The 19,572-nt window shown below is 29.1% G+C and overlaps 3 protein-coding genes across 4 annotated transcripts; 2 read left to right on the forward strand and 1 right to left on the reverse strand.

Annotated features, from left to right (window-relative positions):
• The first annotated feature begins 6,014 nt into the window (after positions 1-6,014).
• LOC114187063 (chaperone protein dnaJ 20, chloroplastic-like) lies at positions 6,015-6,749 on the forward strand. Its single transcript, XM_028075186.2, has one exon. It carries the CDS (start codon positions 6,060-6,062, stop codon positions 6,582-6,584), a length of 525 nt encoding a protein of 174 aa, XP_027930987.1. The 5' UTR covers positions 6,015-6,059; the 3' UTR covers positions 6,585-6,749.
• A 7,035-nt stretch (positions 6,750-13,784) lies between these two features.
• On the forward strand, positions 13,785-14,513 carry LOC114188761 (chaperone protein dnaJ 20, chloroplastic-like). The gene has a single exon (XM_028077396.2). It carries the CDS (start codon positions 13,828-13,830, stop codon positions 14,344-14,346), a length of 519 nt encoding a protein of 172 aa, XP_027933197.1. The 5' UTR covers positions 13,785-13,827; the 3' UTR covers positions 14,347-14,513.
• A 613-nt stretch (positions 14,514-15,126) lies between these two features.
• Positions 15,127-19,572, reverse strand: LOC114187393 (high affinity sulfate transporter 2-like). Of its 2 annotated transcripts, XM_028075643.2 has the most exons (13): positions 19,208-19,571; positions 18,500-18,548; positions 18,209-18,413; positions 17,933-18,107; positions 17,792-17,857; positions 17,592-17,705; positions 17,402-17,518; positions 17,172-17,298; positions 16,798-17,084; positions 16,507-16,697; positions 16,054-16,139; positions 15,893-15,969; positions 15,127-15,526 (listed from the first exon to the last, which is right to left on the reverse strand). In XM_028075643.2, the coding sequence occupies exons 1-13, from the start codon at positions 19,529-19,531 to the stop codon at positions 15,383-15,385; spliced, it is 1,962 nt and encodes a 653-aa protein (XP_027931444.2). In that variant the 5' UTR covers positions 19,532-19,571; the 3' UTR covers positions 15,127-15,382. The 2 variants fall into 2 exon arrangements, 1 of the variants encoding a protein (XP_027931444.2); XR_003605249.2 differs by lacking the exon at positions 16,054-16,139 and having other exon boundaries at positions 15,455-15,526; positions 19,208-19,572.

Consider the following 19,572-nt stretch of genomic DNA (forward strand, 5'->3'; position numbering starts at 1 on the left):
AATGAATTTAATCATTTTAACCAAATTTTGTTAAGTTTATATGATGTTTCAAGTGCATGATAGTATTTGAATTGTTTACCCCATTTGACACATTTTTGTTTTAATGTTAACTCAAATATTATTATAAAATGTGTTTAAAATGTCAAATAAACTTAACAAATTTTGGTAAAAAAGATTAAATCCACACATTTTTAAAGATGCTAAATTGGTATAAAATTTTAAAAATTGACTATTTCCAAAATTCACCGAAACTTAAGGACCAAAAACATATTTAATCCTTTATTTTTAATTTTTTTTGGAAAATTATGCATATACTAAATGACATTTTTGTTATTTTTTAAATAAATATTTATTTATTTATTTATTTAATATTGTAATAAAATGACATTCGCATGTTACATAACTTTTATATAGATCTTAACTTCTTTATATTTTTAATAGAATGATACTTCTATTACTTATTTTATTTTAAAAAATAATAATTTTATTTAGTCAATATTATATATTTTAATTTGAAATCTCAAATTTAGTTTTTCTTTTTTTATGCTTAATTTCTTTTATTTTTTTCTTTTTCTTGTATGTCTTGTCTTTCTGTTTTTCTTTTTTTTTGTGTGATCACATTTTCAACATTATTTATTGTACTTCTTTCTTTTGTCAATATCACCTTCTCTCTGTTATAAATTTCTTGATAATAACATTGACTTAAAATGTGATTTTTTATATACATTTTCTTCTTAGATATCAAATATCTCTAATAAATATCTGTTTTCTTTTGATTTTGATATTTTTCTATATCTTCTTTACTTATAGTCAATAAAAAAATCTGTATTACTTTTATTGTATATGCGTATATTATAGATATTGATTTCAAAATCATTTTTAACAATATGAAGTAAAAAATTACTTTGGATCACTTTGTTTTCTCTCATTATTTCTTTATGTTATTCTACTTGTAATACATGTATCACCTCTATTTTAGGAGCGAGAAGTTACGAAGAACCTTTTGTATTTTTTAATTAAGTAATAAAAATTTCATAGTCTAAAATCTAATTTTTTTTATCCAATAATTTTATTTTATTAGCAATATCTAACAATTTGTTTGAATATTTTTCAATTGGCTCAATTATATTTTTTTCATCATTTATAGTTCAAACTCCCTTATCAAATTCAACACTTATATACTTTGTTCCCATTCCCTTCATTTTATTCTTTTAAATAATTTCAAAATTCTTTTGATGATTTTAGGATCATCGTTATGGCAAGATCATCTATAAAACACCAACAACAACAAAAAAAACATGATTTTACTTGTCTTCTTTGTCCTCTTTTTCCCTTTTTGCATATTGATTTAGGCCATGGTAGGATTTTTAAGTTGAGTATCAATAATGTAATCTTCTTTCATTTATAGAGTCCATAAACTATAACTTTTTCCATGAGTGTTATAATGATAACTCGTGATAACTTTGATAGTATTTTAGAATTTTTAAAAATACAAATAAATAAAAAAAATATTAAACAGATATTTTCAATAATATCTGTCTTAGATAAACCTTCATAAAAGAGGATCTCCTTTTCAAACATTGCTATAAAAAAAAACCTAATCTGCTGTATTGTTATTGGATGGATCCCTAATCTAATTACAAGTAACTAACTGTGCCACTGAACTTCTTTCAGCATTCTCTTCTTACACTCTTCTTTTCGCTTTCCTTTTTCTTATTTTGGGCTGCCCAATGGTTTTCAGCCCATACAAATTTCATCCACATTTATTGCTTTTCTCATTCAAAGTTTGGTTTTTGATTTGGAAGGCACCAATTGTGTCATTGTAAGGTAAGATAAGGACACCATGACAAGGAAAACTTCCTAATCATCTACCTTTTTCTCAAATTTATATTCCATCTTTTCATTCATTATTTTGAATTGCAAGTTGTTATGGATTCATTATTTGGATTTAATTTATATTAGACCACTTTTTTTCTAAATTTAGTTTTTTTTTTAATTTTAAATAATTAAATAAATATATTGGAAGCTTTTGGAAAAAAATTGTGTGATTTTAATAGTTATTTTATAATGGACTATAGTTTTTGAATACTTTTACCAAATATAAACAAGAAAACAAAATTTAAAATTTAAACATACTTTTATACTGAATTGTAATCAAACTTATTAAGACAAGAGTATTTCAGGTAAGGTTATAAAAAAACAAAAAGAAACATGTCAAGGCCTACTTCCTAGTTCATATCACTATCATGCTTTTATTATGCTTAGGAATTGAAATATATATAATGAGTTTTTTTATTTTGGTTTTTGTAAAAAAAAATATATTTTAGAGTGACATAAAAAATAGTGTTCCAAAATACTAGTTAAAAATTATAATAGTAATTAATTTTATATTTTGTATTTATTATTCTTATATCTTATATTTTATCCTAGTTAAAAAAAATAGTCATTTTTCTCTCTTCATATTAGGAAACAGGTTCACCGTATTCTGTTGAATTTATTTTCAGTTTCTTAAATAAAGCCATGACTTGCTCTTTCAACTCCACCATGAATATCAATTAAACTCTATGATTTAACATAAAACATAATATTCAATCACTCAACCACCGAATTAAATATTTAGTCATAAAAATCTCTATCTTTGTGCACACCACAACTCAATCATCTACACCATTATATTTTTCCTCAACATACCAAAAAAAAAACATATGTGGGTAGAGAAGAAATATGAAATGTTTTACCTAAAAACACTCCATAAGATTTTTTCACAATCATGAAAGTCCAGAAAGAGAGTGAGTTCGCATGTGTATATCCATGTACCATATGCATAAAAAAATAAGTACAATAAGCATTTTAGAAGTCTCATATTAATTAAAGACAAGATCAATTCATAATATATAATTGGGTGCGATTTTCATCTTACAAACTGGTTGAGTTAGACTTAAAACTCAATTTTAACAAAACATTCAGTAAAATGTGAAATTAATGAATTAAATCATATCATTTATGTAAAATTTTAATGAGAAATATATTAGCCATTCCAGAAGTAAATTAACTTTTCATTTAAAATAAAATATTTGTAAGAACTATATTCACATAGACCTTATGTTATTTTGTGAATGTTATAGACTTAAACTCATATTTATATTATAATTATAATATAGTCTCTCTCAAGATGAGTTTTTTGAAATAACTGATAATTTTTTATTTTTTATTTTGTAAAAATTAATCAAGAAATATTAAATAAATATGTTCTAAGTTCAATCTACATAGCAAATCAATATTATCTTAACTAAAAATTTCAAAACAATAGAGTTATGTTTTTTTTTCTCTTACATATTGTTTAATTTTATCATTTTAATTCAATGTAAAATTTGAACATCCACTTAAATTATTTTTAACACATTTAATCAAATTGAGTATATAAAACAAAATTAACTATATATTAGTTGAAATTATGGAAGTGAAACTATATTTAATAAATTAATATACTTTTAAAATTGACTTAAAATTTTGTATCTGATAGTAAATTTCGTATTTTGCCTTTGAGACGTACATGTAGAAAGGATGGACACACGTTAAAGACATTGTGTTGTGTGATAAGCAACCACCATATTTCTCATGTATTAATAAATCAACCAATGGACATCTAAATTAATATACGTCCACGGTGAAACTTTTTTTTAGTGTAGCAGAGGTCCAGACTCTAATAGAGACATTAACTAGGACCAAAAAATTCAGGTCTTTTGCTAATTATATAAAGTCTTTTTGCTACAGACAAAAATATTTAGGTCTATTAAATGACTTGTGCCTCAAAGTTTGGCACCTGTCAAAATCTTCCATCTTTTCTGTTAAATGATGTTTATCTTATATTAATATCACTTTGGATCTTATAGCAAAAGGAACTGCATTTTTCTTTTATCTCATTATAAATAACTTGTTTTAATGCTTTTTTTATACCTATCTGATCAATATTTTGACCAATAAACTATTAATGTATTCTTTTAGTACGGTATATATAATTAATCCTTCTATAATCATATTAAAATTTATTAAATTTTCGTTTATATTTTTCTCCCGAGTTAAATTATATCTTAATTTCTATAACACAACTGATCTGGAAACAATATTTAATGAGTCCGAACCAGTCAGAAAGGGACCAATAATGTACGGATTTAAGAACCAAAGTCGAGGTTGCAGTGATGCTATGTCTTCAACTTTGGTTCACACAATGGAAGTTCAATGGGTGCAAAAAGTTATCCATTATCTTAGGATGTATTTATTCAGATGAATATGAGAGAAAAAAAAGTGAATATAAAATTATTTGGACTAAAAAATATATAATTTGTGTAGATTTGAAATAATAGGATAAGTATGATAGATTAAAATATTTTAATAAATAAAATTAGATATATGTTTGAAAGATGTACTTTTTTTTTGCTTTTCTTATTCTGGATGTGAAAATGACAAATTTCTCCCATTCACATTTGTTTATCATCACGGATGACTTAAATCAAATATGCATGGCAATTGCATTTTTTTCTTCATCTACATGAAATATAACACATTAGTTCGGGATGAGAAGTACCTCAAAGCAATGTCAATACAATGGGTTTAAAAGCTTGTTTGATATCATAAAAAAGACAAGATTGATTATAAAAATAATAATCTTTGAAAAAGTTAAGGAATATTAACTGTTAATATATATATTTTTAATATTTGTGAACTTAAAAAGATTCATAAATATATTATTCTACAAAAAAACAAATTATCTCAATATTTCATTAAAATATTATCTTATCTATTCTTACTAATTTGATTGTTAAAAATTCTTAAACTTTCTTTCTATCCATCAATAAGCCTATACCATAATTGAAATCCCATAATTGAAGTTCTTTTATCCACGTCACATGTCACCCTTCAAATTTCCTATAAAAACACTAAAACAAGTTTTTTTTTGTTTAATTATGCATAAAAGCAAGTACTCTCATGAACTATTATTTTATATGTGATCTGGTTTAGAGTGATTTTTCACAATATATCTTGTTCACCGGTTATGTAAGAGTATTTTGTTCTAAGGATAAGAACTAAATTTGTGTCCAACGACCACCAATAATTGTCTATTTCCGGTGTACCAAAATATGAACTAGTTTTTTCATAAAGCCAGTTGCTCCCTTATCCAAAACGTACGTTTGAGATATCTCCTTTGAAAATTCTAAATAATAAAGACAGAGAGGCATTTTGAATTTTTCTTTGCCAAATTAAATGATTACATTTTCAATTGAACCAAAATAAATTACAGATATACTTTTGTACGTATTTTTCACTGTCTCCCTCTCGGATACTTTTGGTTTTCTTTCCTCTCATTTTAATTTTTTACTTATTTTCTTTTATATTTTTCTCCTTCATTAATTGATTAACATTCTTCCACTGTCTACATTTCTTTATCTAACGAATTAGGGCTGAATTAATTTGATTTTGGCGGCGGCGCATGGAAAAAAAAACACGGTATGAGGCACATGGTTTGATGAAGGAATTCCCGTTTGGTTAGTATTGAATTAATTGTCCAGTAGAATACAAAATCACATATGAGTTGTTTGAGAAAAAGGACAAAACAAAGCCTCATCCATTTCATCCTGAAGAAGTGGATGACACGGATTTTCACCATCATTACTAGGTCGGCACATTATCTGCCAAAACTATTTTCCAAATCATAATCTATTTAAATGAAATATTTAAATAACTTGCATCATACGGTTACGTATTTTATTATTCTGTATAATATTCTAGGTATATCGAGTAGTTATTTTCCGCAAAAAGCGTACACGATATCCGATAAGATGCAATGGGTGTGTAGAAAGATTAGTGCGACGTGGTTGAGTCAAAACACCGGAACCAAACCTGTCGGTGGGTTTCAATAATTAAACGTCAAATGAGGTTGAAAAGTTTAGTTTGTTCTCCCGAGTTAAAATTACATTGCCACGACAGGTTTCAACAAATATCTGAGCCCGCACTATATATACCACACATTCTAAAAGGTAGAGAGACAATGAAGCAGAGCAATGGATGTTCTAACAATAGCCTCAACCCTCAGCATTTCCAAACCATTTCAAACGCTTTCACTCCCAAACACACTCCAAACACCACGTCCTCCTCAAACGCGTTTCTCAGTCTCATGCAGAGCCACAAAGCAGCAGCAACAGGTACGAGGTGTGGAAGACAACTTGTACAAGATTCTAAGTTTGAGTCCGAACAGCGCCACCACCGACGACATAAAGAAAGCGTACAGATCAATGGCGCGTCAGTACCACCCCGATGTGTGCCACGATAGTTCGAGGAAAGAGGAGTTGACGAGGATGTTTGTGCAACTCAACGCCGCTTACACCACCTTGTCCAATCCGAGGCTTCGCGCGGAGTACGACTACGAATTGGGTTTGAGAAGCAGAATTAGCGTTGGTGACGAGAGTTGGAGAATGAGATGGGTGGAGCAACTCGCCGAGTTGAAGAGAAGATCTCACAGGCGTACGCAACGAAATCGTGGATCCTGGGGCACCAGAGTCAGGGCACAAACCATGAACTCAAATTAGTGTATTTTTCATCTCGTCTTCATATTTTAGGATTTTTTTTTCTTCTTCTTTAGTTTATTCAAGAACAGTACTACGTTGTTGTTATACTATTGTACATTATCCATATCTATTGCTTCCGAATTATCCCAATCGAGACACAGAGAAATTAATAACCTACCTTGTGTAGACGACCGAGTCAGGTTCACTTTTCACAAACCTTTGTTTTTTTTTTTTTTGCTTTCAATTTTTTAGTCTCCGTTACCATACATTATCCATACATTTTTTTTTATATAGTTTAAATAATTCACTTTTGGATTCAGATAAACTGGAAACTTTACTAAACAGGTCCTTATCTTTGGGGGCCACTACGTTGGTCCTATAAGTTCTAACATTTTCCCATTAAATAATAGTTATCTGATGCATGGAACAACAAAATAACAAAAACTTTAGCTGATTTTCATAAATATGTTTTTTTTTTTTCACTCATAGTTATATTAACCCTACTCGGAGAATGAGAAGTGGCGTTTGCAGAAGCAGTTTTGGAGAGTGTTGAGTTCATAATTGAATTGGGCCCAATTTGTCCCATTTTTGCGAAGTAATATGTTACAGCACCGATCCAATGAAGGATAATTCCTAAGTATTTGATAGATTGTTCCATTTTTAAAAATGAGAACATTTGGTTTACACTTTATAAGTGACATTGCGTGTCAGATTTTGGAGGATTCCAATTGAGAAACGGCAGTGTAAGTATGGCACATGGAGTGTGGGCCCATAATTTATTTTGTGGTGAGCTGGACTTTGATATCGTATGTGCTGTGTGGAGATGGGCCCGTCCATTTAAGTCCATAAGTGTGTGTCCATTCAAATTCTATTTTTCCTTTTTCCAACCCCCATTTCTGCTTAAAACAACCAGCTTATGGGTCGTTTTGTAATTCCATATCTAAATTCTATTTTTTTTTTCGCATCCATTTTACTTAATAATAATTTATCTAAATCATTAAATGATGTATAACTAATGACAGTAAAGCAGATTAAATTTTGAATTCAATTAGACTTTTTTAGTATAGATTGTAGGTAATTCACGGAGTATGTAGACCATGAAATCAAATATAAAAAGCTGATTAAAAAATCTGTCATCCATATGATCCTCATTCACATAAATGGAGAATTATAAGTGGCCAGTATACTTTTAAAAAAAGACCAAACTCTGTATGTGAATCTTGAAAAGAGTATTCCTAAATAAATCATCATAGTAAGAAACCTTTTTTAAATTAAAATAAGAGAAATTAAATTTAGTGATAAACAACGTCTGAAAACTGTGGATTACGTAAATTAAGTATAAGAAACTCACATTTAAAAGTTTTAAAACATTATAAAATAAAAAAATCACGTACGTTATCTATTATATATATGATCATTGTTCTATATGTGAAAAAAATATTCTTTTTCATAATTATAATCGACATACTCACCACATTTATAACTAGTTTGAGTAATTTATTATTATGTGTTAAAAATGTATTGAATGGTATGATAATTTGAGATTAACGGAAAAAAAACTATTGATACTTGAGATGATAATCCGTTGGGAATGAAAACGGATTGGATCCAATCTGGATAATTTTTATTTTCTATTCGATTCACAATAAAAAAATTTATCTGATATTTATCGAATATGTGTTTAAAAAATTTTATAATAAACTTATGGATGTATATGAATATTTATAAATATTTAATAAAATATAAATTTAATTTAATTTTAATGTTTTATGTGCAAATTAAAAAATATGTCATCCATACGATCCACATTCACATAAAATTTGAATTATAAGTGGTCAGTATACTTTTAAAAAAATATATCAAATTATGTACGTGAATCTTGAAAAGATTCCTAAATAATTCATCATAGCAAAAGACCTTTTTTCAATTAAAATAAGATAAATTAAATTTAGTGATAAACAATGCGTAAAATCTATGGATCACGTAAATTAAGCATAAAAAACTCACATTTGAAAATTTATAAAATTATAAATTCATGTACGCTATCTATTATAATATACGATCATCAAGTTATGTATGTGAAAAAAATATATTTTTTATAATTATAATCGAGATACTCGTCTCATGTATAACTAGTTTGAGTAATTGAGTTATTATGTGTTGTATAATACTTTACAATAATATATTGCATGGTGTGATAACTTTAGATGAATGAGAAATTATTGATCCTTGAATTGGTAATGTGGTTAGATAGTTTGCAACCAATTTTATATTATAAATTGGTGTTATCTATAGTTGATGTGAGACTTCCGACATATATTTTTTCATATCGAGATATATACATTTTACGCGTTGGACTATACATGGTTGATCTGATAATAACCCAATAACAGGTGAAACAATATATCTAACAAATATCAAATTTCACTAGGATATATAAGCTCTAAATCAGAGTTATAATATCATGTTAAGAAGTAGACATTAAGTCTACCTCAACTCAATCTCACAAAATCGACTTATAAGATGAAGTTTGTACATACTTATATATTGTAAATTGAGTTTCTCTTTAGTTGAGGTGAAACTTTTAATAGTTTGTAATATTGAGTATTAGAGCACATTGTTCATTAATAAAATGAGATGTCCTGATTTTATTCATAATCTAAAAATCATACTAATATATGTCTTCTAAAGTCCATTTGGTCACTAGATTAAATAAGAAATTAGCATGTGAATCTTTTTAATATTATGAACATAAAGTAACTTGTAAATGTATGTGAAATGTTAAAATATTTTACTCTATGATATATATACATACATTTAGTGACGGATCTTGGTCAAAAAATTTGAAAGGATCAAAATAATATACTCAAATTTTATATATTAATAATATAACAAATATATATATATATATATATATATATATATATATAATTTAATATTGAAATTCTTATATGTTTTTCCTTAAAAAATTATAGTTTTGAAATTGTATTTGATATAAAATTCATTTTAAATTAGTTTTTTAATTTCATCTCTTTTTTTTTTTATATATTCTCACATTTGAACACGTTTTCTTACAATAAATTTAATTTATCTAATCATAATTTTTTATTACTTTCAATATCAAAGACAATTTAATAATTTTATTTTTTTTTAATTAAATTTAATTTTTAATCTACCACATCAATCAAATCATTCATAAATTTTATCTTTAAACTCACTTACTCTCGCTCCCAATTTACTTCAAAATAACAAGATAAATTTTACCGTCCAATCCATTAAATTCACCATCTCCTTTTTCCAAAATGGAATGTTGTGTTTTATGATGACTATAACTGTATTTGACATAACATGATATCAAGAATTAATAACTGATAAAAATTAACAAGCACTTTTACGTTAATGATAATTGTAAAAAAAAACAATTTAATTAGCTTATGTGTGAGACAACGTGACAAGAAAACCAAGAAACGATTTTAACTATGAACTTAAATCACATTTGAAACAGATTAACTAATGAGTTCAAGAGTGAAAGAATTGTATAGATATCTGTAAGGAATAATAGTTGTAATTTATGGAAAATGTTTTGCTGTCTAGAACGTGGTTACGTGGATAAAGGTGTTAAAAATGATATTGTTTTCTTACAATTATTTAAGATCTAGAAACTTAAAACAAAAAGTTGCACAAACAGTGTTGTCGTCGTCACTATTATTTAACCATTTTTTTATTTATTACGTAAAGGAATTGTCAAAAAAACTAGAAACAGTGACAAAAGGAAGCTATCAAGTTCAATTTTTCTTCTCATTCTTTATTCCTATCCAACACCACCTCCACACATTCTCTTTTTGATTCTTCAACATAACAAATAATAACTGGTGGACCAGGTGGGCTCCACAATTTCACACCTCAATTTTCGAATTTTCTTATTAAATATATTAAATTTTCACTTTTATTCTTTTTAAACTTATGAATTAATCTTATTATTAAATGATAGACTCGTACATTTTTATTTAAATAAACTGTTTCAGTTAGTCATGACTGTCGGGTCCACTGTGCCTAATTATATATAAAATATTGATTAAAAAAATTCCTGGGTTGGTCAAGTAGTGAAATGGACTAATGTGTATATATAAAAATTAGATTCTTTTTGTTTATGATTACTAATTTTGTATTGTGTTCTAGAAGTCTAAGGCAACTTGGCATGGCGTGTGAGATTCTGGAATGGATGAATTCAATAATTTATTCATGCAAGTTATGATCCATGGATTATAGATAGTTCGTGACGTGAAAAAAATTCGTAAATATTTGCAGGTAAAATTTACAATAAAAAGTAGATATTATTATTTATAAATATGAGTATTTTTAATTATTAAATTTTGACAATTTTCTTTTATAATTTTAAGTATATTTTTCAAATAATTTCTATTTTTTTTATTTTTTATTTTTAATATTCTAAAATTACTTAAAAAATAACATATAATTGTCCATAATATAATCTCATTAATAAAATTAATAGTAAAGGAGACATCATACCACAACAAAACTTATCACCAATTCGTTTATTATAAACAAGAAACAGATTTGAGATCATAAATAACTGGAGACATGGGAATTGTCTCATTGACCTTGTGAGTACATACCACTCAACTACCATAAAATATACACTTAAAACTAATCAAGAATAATAATAATGTTTTGAGTTAAGATTGTTTTTTTTATATAAATAAATTAAAATTAAATAGAAGAGCTTTTACTTAATTAATTTTTTCATCTATTCTGAATCATGATACTAATATTTAATTGTTAAATCAAAGGAGCTATTTATTTAAATTTAAAAAATAACAGGTAAAAAAATCATATTAATAATCTAAAATTTGATTCAAATAATTTTAAAATTATACTTTTTCACAAAAAAAAAAATTTAAAAAAATTTCAATACTAAATATATAGTTTTCTTATATTAATAGCGATAATTAAATATACAAATTTTAAATTATTTTGTTTTAGTCGCTCCAGAATTAAATATTGTCACTCTTAATAACATCACTTAGTTTTGTTAATTTTGTTAATGTGAGAATAGATATAATATATTTGGGACGTCCAATGAAATTGTTATAATTTTTTCTTATGAGTTTTTTTTTTATATATATTAACAATAAACAAAATACATCGTATATTTTCTTATTTTAAAATATTGTAAAATTATATCTTGATATTGACCTATAGTCAATAATAAATACGTTAACGATGAGAAATTAAATAATGTATCATTAATATTAAAAGTGATTTTAGAAAACAAATAAATTTTAATGAAATTACTATATCACTAACTACGAAGAATTGGAACAATTTTATCCCATCCGATTTATTTTAATTTTGAAGCTGTTGAGGATTCATATCCTTTTTACACTGCCATCTCACTCTGCAAATCAGAATCTTCCTTTCAACTTTTCAAGCTTCATCTTTTAAACCCTAATTTTTCTTCACGCGCTCCTTCCAGAATTTAATCCTTTCTCATTACAAAAATAAATACGACGCGGTGCAGATATAAACCCAACCGTTAAAATAACATTACTTAATGGATCAGATTTAAAATTAATAGTATTTTAATGGAATACATTTTCGCAGTTCTGCTACTAAATGCAGAGGATCCAAACCTCTACAAAAACTATGGAATAAACTCTGACGTCAATAAGCATTTTTTGACTACTGACTGCTGCAGGTACGCGGAGAAGAAAGACAAAGATAAATAAAAAAAAAATATATTTTTTTTTATTTTTCATCACATTTTTAATTTAAATTTTATTCCTCAATTAAAAAAAACTTATAATTTTTATCTAATGTTTATTTTTTAATTTTAATTAGTTAAACTGTTTTTTAACATGTTAAATCTATAATTCGATCGTATCCGAATAAAGTATGTACATTTGTAATGTTTCAAGTATATAGAGATTAAAACGAAGAAAAGAAAAGAAAAATAAGATAGTGATTCTAGAATCATAGAGAATGGTATAATTAATGTAAAGAGAAATTTATATAGGTGAGTAATTGCTTGTTGAAAATTGACGGAAGTTAAAGACGAAGATGATGCCATGATCAATCAGTTACTTGCTTTTTCGTAAGTTTTCTTGTCTAAAGAGAGCAAAATTTTCTCCTGCTTTTCTTTCTTTCTTTCTTCATCTGATGTAACAAAAACAGAAGATTCGGCTTGGACTGAAGACCATTCCTTAATCCGTGTTCGGAAAATAATCCCTTATACTTTTTTATACTATTTTTTTTTCGTTAATTTTAATGTTGAAATAAGACCTACAAATTAAATATATAATATTTTTAATTCATAAAAATGGAACACTAACCTAAAAAATTATATAATAAATCGTATTATTCAATCAATTAAATTAGATAAATATAAAAAGATGTACAACAACAGAAGTTAAAAAAGTTTGGCATATATATGGTATATGATATTGCTTCTTTTCGTTACACGTGTTATGCATATCCGAATAAGAGAGTATCAAACAATTTTATTTAATTAAAATAAAGCTAAAAGAAAACATAGATTTGAAAATAACACCTTTTCTATATTACCTTTGAATTGAATCTACCTCACTCATTCTCTACTCGTGTTCAGAGGTCCCTCCTACTCCCTCCAATTCAGACTTTTATTTGTATTTTTCTTCTCTTTTTCGCATTTGGCGTTTCATGTGGATTTTATTTTTAACCGTTAGCTTTTAAAGTTGCTATTTAATATATATATATATATATATATATTTCACATTTAAGAAATATGTTAACTTAACTTTTTACTGTTATTTATTATAATTATTGTTACTATTATTAAATCAACGGTATTGAAATGCTAATTTTTTTAGATCAAATAGGAAACACAAAAGGTTTAGAAATTTATAACTAAGCCAATTTTAAATTATGAAAAAGGTTCTCAGATTAAATGAACCTCTCATCTTTTGTCTAGAAGTTATACTAAAATAAGCCTGAGTGATTTTTAAAATAAAAATACACCGAATTGGGTCATAAATATCATTATTATATCACCAGACTGCTTTAGTTTTGGCAAAAAGAAGAGTAAACAAAAAAGAAAACGTGTAGGAATAATTAAATAATACATTTGTTTGTTGAAAGAAAATCTAATATTAATGAGTGTAATATTTGAAATGGTGATTCTAGAAATGTCGAAGCTCTTTCTTGCACACTTATAAATATGTACCCCACATACTGAAAAGCAAACCACACAATTAGATTCAGAGCAATGGATGTTCTCAGATTCACCTCAAACCTTAGCACCACTCAGATGCTTCCACTGTCAAAAAAACACCAAACACAACCACCTCGTACAAAGTTTTCCGTTTCATGCAGAGCCACAAAACAGAAACCATGTGCGGTGGAGGAGAACTTGTACAAGGTACTGAGTCTGAGTCCCATGAGTGCAACCACAGATGACATAAAGAAAGCGTACAGATCAATGGCTCTTCAGTACCACCCTGACGTGTGCCATGACGGTTCCAAGAAAGAGGAGTTGACGAGGATGTTTGTGCAACTCAACGAAGCCTACACCACGTTGTCGAACCCAGAGCTTCGAGCAGATTATGATTATGAGTTGGGTTTGAGAAGCAAGAAAAGTGTGGGTGATGAGAGTTGGAGATGTAGGTGGCAGGAGCAGGTGGTTGAGTTGAAGAGAAGGTCTCACACTCGTATGGCACAGAGGGAGGGATCGTGGGGCTCTAGAGTCAGAGCACGAAACATGAATTCAAATGAAACATATGAATGAACGAACCACTTCAAATACTATGAGATCAGCTTGTGTTTTTACTTGGATGAATATCTCTGTATGCTCTGTCTGTAATATGTAGTTCAGTTTTTCAATACTACAGATTACGCAGGATTAGTTCAACTGCAGTGGTTCATATACTGTATAATAATTTTATTTTTTCTGAACCAAGAGTTATCAGGATGAAAATCATTCACTACTTAATAGGTATTCGAAGCTATTCACACTCCTGTAGAACTAATCTTCCACATTATACAAAAGAATTAATTTTATTATTCGGAATTGCCCAGAAATTTGCACCATCTAAATCAAAATATCGAATGAGGTATGAGATGCTTCATATCAGAAAAATGGATCGCAATCATACCATACAAATATATAATTGCTGTTTGGAGAAAAGAGAATATTTCACCAGAAACAGACATACTTTGCTATTAAAAGCACAAACCAAAACCATATCCTTAGACTACCGTTTCTGCATTTCAAAAGCCACGCACAACAGTTCAAAATACCACCGTCAACTTGGGCATAAGAAGATTCTGATACAACTCAGTCCATCATAATATTCTAAAAAAGTTTATATTTCAATAATTTCTTGATGGTCATTGAAGTATACGATACTGTTCTTAATCTTGTGGTGTGCGTTGGTCATCAATCAGGTATAGCAAAAACTCTGAAACATTTTTATTTGCGACATTTCATTTATTTAGACATTCATCATATATAATCAACTGTATCCATCAAATCAGGAAATCATTTTTCTCTCTTCTTCTGCAACTATTGAGCGTATGAATATCATTACGGATATATTAATATTCCCACAAATTAAGATATAGGCACATGGCACATTTTATATTTCCTTTTCCTTTTATACATCAACCTATAAAACATAAAATAATAGAAGATAACCAAGCAGAGCTATCGAAGACACCTGCATAACTCCCTGCTCAGAAACATTCTAATGAGCACTTCGAACAATTAATTCCCACCCTCTGGACTTCAACGGTTGAATTGAAGCTATATTTATTTAATTTCTTCATAATAATTCTTCACCATTTGAACCAAAAGTTGAAACAACATCAGCCACTGTTGGAAATATGTTATTTTCTCCAATGACATCTGTTAACTTAGATGCACGGAGTTTCTCTATCACAATTGGTCCTGGGTTTGCCAAGATAAGCTGTAAAAACACAAAAGAAATGAACGTCTTCACAATCAGTACAAGTTCTTTTTTACTGTATTACAATAATAATATCATTATTGATTTTATTGTTTGCACGCAAGCAACTCAATTAATAAATTTGTCTCCTGAAATGAAAGAAAAGACCATTTAATTATTCATAAAGTATATGTATCTTCGTGAAGCAAATATGGTACAGGACATGGACCTTCGAATTCCTTACCAATTTTGGCAAATTTTATCAGCACAAGACAAAACAAAATCTGTACCTAGAGACTTTTTCAAAAGAATTTCTACAGAAATTAGAAATGACTAACAATGTAGAAAAGGTTAAATTCTATGATTATTTAGTTATTCATTTATTACCTGCACTCTTCTTTTCTGAAGACTCTTGTATAACTCTTCAAAAGCATGGATGCCACTTGTGTCAATATCAGTAACAGCTGCAAGAAGAATATGGTTGGGTGAATAGTTTATCAAAATTAATCTAGAAAAACAGGATGAAAGGATTTCTTAGAAATCCTTACGTGACATCTCAACAGTGAGATATTCTATTCTGGACAATCCACTTGTTATCCTTTGGGTTTCTTCATCAGTCAGCCATCTCAAAATTCTGCAAATTAATTGCGATGGAATTATTCACCAGCCTAATCAGTAAACCAATACTTAGATTTTCTTAACCTAGACCTGAGAGTGTCTGCAAACTTAATAGTATTATTATATACCTAAAGGTCATGGTACCAATAAAACTTATCCATAAATCATTAACCTTAATTTTTAACCCCATTCCAAACTGACCCTCGGTGTGAAACACTATACCAAAAGGTTCCCACCTCTCACTTCCTAGTGATAATAGTTTCCAAGTTTCAACAAACAGTTAAAGGTTCCTAAATTATCATAATAGCCACTTGTAGCTTCCATTTTAAATTACGTGAGTGTTACAATCGTACTAATTATTAGGAATAAAATTAGTCATTTACCTGTCCTTGATATAGTTGGAGTTTGAGAAGTAGATTGCAGAGTCAACCCTGACAATCAGCATGCCATCAATTTGGATTGCTTTGGGGTATTGCCAGACGTTCCTATAAACAGTAGTTCCAGGAAGCTTCCCTAATATTGCTGTCCTTGGTCTTGTCACTTGTAAAAGGATTTTGGAAAAAGATATAGCCACCTGCATAAAATGTTAAACAGATATAACAGTGAACTGTCCAAATTGAATATTAAAGAAATGAAAAACACCTTTCTGAATTTTGTCTTGATTTTTCAGTTACCGCAATTAGAAGGCCAATCTCAACATTTATGAACACCACACCAAAGAGGGCTCCCATGCAAGCAACAAAATCGAACTTGTCAATCTTCCATAAAAGAATAATAGCTTCAATGTTCACAAGCCCAAGCACAGCAGCTATTATAATAGAAGCAAGCACCGCATTTGGAGTGTACTTAAATAGCGGCGTAATAAGTAGCAGAGTCAATAACACAACCATCGACATAACGATGTTCGATACTGCAGTTTTACAACCGGCCATGTTGTTCACTGCTGTGCGAGAAAAACCGCCTACATCATAAACAACTCTTGTTAATGTGACGGTGATAGGTGCAAGAAGTTGGTATGAGGAGGTTAAACATGATTGAATAATTGTACCAGTAGACACATAACAAGATGTTAAAGAACCAATGATGTTCATTGCTCCTATTGCCATCATTTCTTGGTTGCCATCAAGTGGATAGTCTTTCATGGCAGCAAATGTTCTCCCAATCGCTACAGCTTCCTAATATTTAAGGAATTAATCAATAAGAGAAATGAAAGAAAAATGAATTTGCTCCACTAAAGTGGATAAGGATGATTCTCAAGAAAATAAAACATTTACTTACCGTGAGTGCTACCATACCAGCTATTACACCAACACGAATACCAGGACCCAGGTATTTTCCACTGAAAAAAATCTCTCCAGCAGATGATGAATTCACACCCTTCTTGACATGTTTAAGCTGAAATAACACACTTTCAGTTTCACTGTGCTTAATTTTGTTTCACCTACTTCATCAATTTTACGCTACTTACAATTGCCACGCCTTTCTTGTCTGCTCTGGTTATATAGACACAAAAGGTTGACACTATGACAGATATCATAGGGGAAATTGCAGCCACCCAAAAGAGCTTCTTATTCTTTTTACCCTGTCCATCACAACAGAAATGTTATGATAATTAAATCCCCAATAGAAAGGTGGAGAAAAGGAGGAACTTGTTTTTGACATTCTTACAATATACTTGGCAACAAGAAGGAAAACCAAGAATGCTAATCCGATGACTATTGTCTCCCAATTCCACTGCAAGCCAAGGTTTGAAGCAAATAAACACAAGCTCCATTTTAAAGTGAATTTCAAGGCAAAATGAAACCTTACCCCATGGTGTGCTGAACTGAAAACCGAGCGCATGACAGAAACAATATCAGTTTTCTTAGTGAAATTTTTTATGCCAAGCAAACCCTTAAGCTGTTGCAGTGCAATTGTAATGGCAGATCCAGTCATGAATCCCACAACGGCAGCATGAGAAAGAAAGTCAATCAAGAAACCAAGTCTACAAAATTCACGTCAGACAATAAGTTAACACACAAAAAGAATAGTTTAAACGAGGCAAGAAAAAACAGCGAACGAAAGAGAATTCTTTCCTATATATACCTGAGAACACCAAGTGCCATTTGAGTGACTCCTGCGAAGAAGGTGGCAGTAAATGCAAGGCGCAGGTATTCGTGACTTTTGATGTCGCTGATTTCATCGGACAGTGTAGTCCCAAGCAAGAGGGACACAACAGATACGGGTCCAATGGCAATATCTCTTGAGCTTCCCATGAAAGCATATACAAGAGGGGTAACAAAACTAGTGTCTGCAAGAGTGAAAGAAAGCCAAGTCACGAAACTGAAGAACTAAGATGTCCAAGTTATATTCTTAAAACAAAACCAAGACACTCACATAGTGCATATTGGGGATCCAAATTTGCAAGTTTTGCGTATGCAATGTCCTGCCATGCATGCATTCATGTGTTAAAGAAGACAATAACATAAAAAAGACATAACAATCGACAATATCAACGTAATTTTTGACATTTTCTTTTCAACCCATTCCTTTTATTAGTTTGAGATGAGACCCACGACAAATAAAGTTTATATATTTAGTGCGATCCACGTGAATCTCATGTAATAAGAAAATGTGAAAAAAAAAAGTGCGTTTTTAACATTTTTAGAGGTGTTTATATTAACCTATGCGCAGCACATATACTCACATGGACAGTGGACACGAATACCGACACTATATATATAGTCTCTCGTAAGACAGGGATACGGATCTATATATTAAATCTATTTAATTTAACGATCAATATTTATAAAATAATTAATTAATAAAGTTAGTGAAATATAATAATTTAAACATATTCTCATTGAATCTAATCTATCTCTCCGATATCTAAAAAGTGAAAAAAAGTTTACGAAATTTCAGAAAAAATTTCAAATCGGACATTTCACATATAAGTGTCGTGCGATACTTGTCGGACACTGCGAGACACGATTTGGAAGGCGTTTACGAGCGTCTTATTAACTCCAAAGTAATCTTGTGTTAAGATTATATTGTAGGACGGCACAGTTATGGAGTGTATAAGAAATAATTGAGAGTGAGACTTACTTGAGGGATGCAAAGACTTGCAATGGTGAGTCCAGAAATGAAATCACCTCTGAACTTTTTAAGATTGTAATCTCTGCCCCATTCGAAAATGGGGAAGAAAGATTGCAGGGCCAATACAAAGACTCTAAAGCCGGTTTGGTTTTTAAATTTGTTTAAGGGTTTGTCTGGGAAGAAAGTCTCAACCACAGAATGTTTGATTTCTTGGAGAAGTGTCTGCTTAGGAGGAGATTCCACCTTGTAAATGTGTGAAAAAGTATCTCCATGCCCACTTCTTATTTCCTCCATTTTCTTTCTCACACCCTCGTCACTCACGCGTTGACTCATTTAGCTTCTCACCTGCAAATCACACAACACTTTAATTATGC

The sequence above is a fragment of the Vigna unguiculata genome, chromosome 6 (assembly GCF_037176805.1).
Source record: "Vigna unguiculata cultivar grain cowpea cultivar isolate G323 ecotype 2 chromosome 6, ASM3717680v1, whole genome shotgun sequence".
Taxonomy (NCBI): domain Eukaryota; kingdom Viridiplantae; phylum Streptophyta; class Magnoliopsida; order Fabales; family Fabaceae; genus Vigna; species Vigna unguiculata.